We start from the raw sequence: 2,681 nt of genomic DNA on the forward strand, positions 1-2,681 counted from the left end.
TGAACTAGAACTGAACTAGAACTGAACTAGAACTGAACTAGAACTGAACTAGAACTGAACTCGAACTGAACTCGAACTGAACTAGAACTGAACTAGAACTGAACTAGAGCTGAACTAGAACTGAACTACAACTAAACTAGAACTGAACTAGAACTGAACTATAACCAAACTAGAACTGAACTAGAACCAAACTATTTCTTACAAAACTTTTAATACAAAAATTTTATAAATTTTTTTACAACATTCTTTTTGTTAATGATAAATTCTTTTATTCTTACGAAAAACTTTTCTAACTAAACATGCCGCATAACCGTCATAGTTATTACATTTATTGAAATAAAATTCTATGTATTTCCAAGCACATTATTTCTGTCTACATCTCTACTTACCTTATTATGGACACTTATGTCGGTCATATTATCATGTCTATTTGCTATAACACAGGAAATTCTTGCATAGACATAAATCATAACAGCCATTGGTATAAAGAAGGAGCCCATTGCTGAAAATATCACATAACCTTCGTTTTGATTGTAACGACATTCATTTAAATCTCTACGTCCTGGTTCGTACCTAAAGCAAACAAGATGAACGAGAATATGAAAAATGAACTACATTAAACCAATAAATAAATGTACAAATTTAAAAAGATACGAATCAATAAATGAAAGGGTTTAGTGAGAAAATATTATATACATTTTTGTATTTGAGTTGAAGTACATATAAAAAAAGATTTATAACAGCCAAGAAAAATTGATTTAGCTTTTTATTTTTTTTTAGAGAAAAAAGGACAAATTTTATTATGAAGAAAAAAATTTGTTTGCCAAACTTGGTTGGCCAAAAAAAAAAAAAAAAAAAACAAATTGAATTTTGAAATAACAACAAAAAAGAAAAAATTAAGAATTTCAATCTAAATTTAAGGTTGAACTAAAACTCTCAACATGTTGAGAAATGTTTTTGCAATTTTTATGCAAATATTTTTATTTATTTATTTATAATATTTATCTTATGGGATGAAAAATGCTTTATTTATTTACAATTATTCAAAGGATGTTGTCTGTTAAGCAAAGAAAAATCTACATATTGGTCTTTTTTGTGCCAGGAAAAGAAATTACATGTTGAAGAATGTTTATTTAATAGTAATGGTGAATAAAGGGTTGTAAAATTAAATTTAAGGAACTTTTGTAGAAATATATAAATAATCGAATACAAATATAATATAGGTAAGTAATATAGGTAGTCAATCGTGGATCTATCCTTCTAAAATTTTACAAAAAGATTTAAATTTCTATAATACATGTTTGTTCCGAATTTCAAGGCTTTTTTAGCCAGGATTATAAATATTTTTTTTAAATTCAAAAATTTCATTTTATTTAAAAACCCTTTTAAGTAATTAAGTTTGAGGAATTCAAAAAGATATAAATAATCTAAAATTCGTCAAAATTTTTTACATAACCATAGATCACTAGATTATGGAAGCGTAAGACAATGTTTGCCTAATCGGGTCCTACTTCTGAGATATGTTTCCCTCATATTGCGCCTAGCATCGATGTTTTTTACTTTTAAACCAATCTAGAGATAAGAACATGTAGATTCTAGATGATGTCACCTTTCCACCTCTTTGCATCTTCCCAGCAAAAAAATTTTGAAGTTATTCAAGAAGAAGGGATATGTTCATGATTTCTTTGGAACGTATTCTTGTTAAAGCATTTTAAATACATGCCAAAATTCTTATAAATTTGTCATAAGTGAAGTCATGAAAAATTGCACACAATTCACTTATGTAAAATTCTGTTATAAAAATTGTAATATTCACTAAAATTTGGTATTCTCTTAGGATTCAAAATAAATAAATATCAAAAATACCATTAATTTTATTAGATTTTTGTATTTAATATTTGTTAAAATTAGTAATATTAAGACCATTTTAACACCTTGATTAACAAGCGAAGAAAAAACCTAGTTGGGTGAATGCTTAACGGATTTTAATGCTTTTTAAAATAAATATAGTGCACCAATGAAAATTTGCATGAGAATCATCGAATGTTCACTGGTTATAAGCACTCATTTTAATGATGTGCTACTATTCCAAATACGAACCCATGCTCGGCAATGACATACTAATGTTAAAATCATGCATGTTTTCCCTAAATATGAACCAGTTCATTATCAGTTGAACCCATGCATATACTACTTTTTTTGCACGTCTTTTTTTGCTGGGTTTGTTAATATTAAGTCAAACTAGACGTATGATTATTTTTAAAACCTAATTTTATTACGTATACGCTGTTGGATGAAACTAGATGAAACAAAATCATATGTAAAGATTTGTTTGGAATATTTATGTAATTATGAGACTAAATTGAAAGTTCTCCTTCCAATTTTCCTTAGAAAATTTCTGTTTCATAAAAAATATGTTTTAATAATAAAAACACATTTATGTTAATGGGAACTGAATTAGAACTGAACTAAAAATAAAGCAGAACTGATCCAAAACTGATCTAAAACTGAGCTAGAACTGAACTAGAACTAAACTGGAACTGAACTAGAACTGAAATAGAAGTGAACTAGAGCTGAACAAGAACTGAACAAGAACTGAACAAGAACTGAACTAGAACTGAACTAGAACTGAACTAGAACTGAACTAGAACTGAACTAGAACTGAACTAGAACTGAACTAG

The 2,681-nt window shown here is 27.3% G+C and overlaps 1 protein-coding gene across 1 annotated transcript in view; it reads left to right on the top strand.

Annotated features, from left to right (window-relative positions):
* Positions 1-2,681, top strand: part of LOC111675992 (tyramine receptor 1) — an 89,851-nt gene that overhangs the window by 84,424 nt on the left and 2,746 nt on the right. Inside the window, exon 7 of the mRNA XM_046947938.1 lies at positions 1,103-1,145. Coding sequence (XP_046803894.1) covers positions 1,103-1,145 — 43 coding nt within the window. The remainder of the gene's footprint in view (positions 1-1,102; positions 1,146-2,681) is intronic.

The sequence above is a fragment of the Lucilia cuprina genome, chromosome 4 (genome assembly GCF_022045245.1).
Source record: "Lucilia cuprina isolate Lc7/37 chromosome 4, ASM2204524v1, whole genome shotgun sequence".
Lineage (NCBI taxonomy): Eukaryota > Metazoa > Arthropoda > Insecta > Diptera > Calliphoridae > Lucilia > Lucilia cuprina.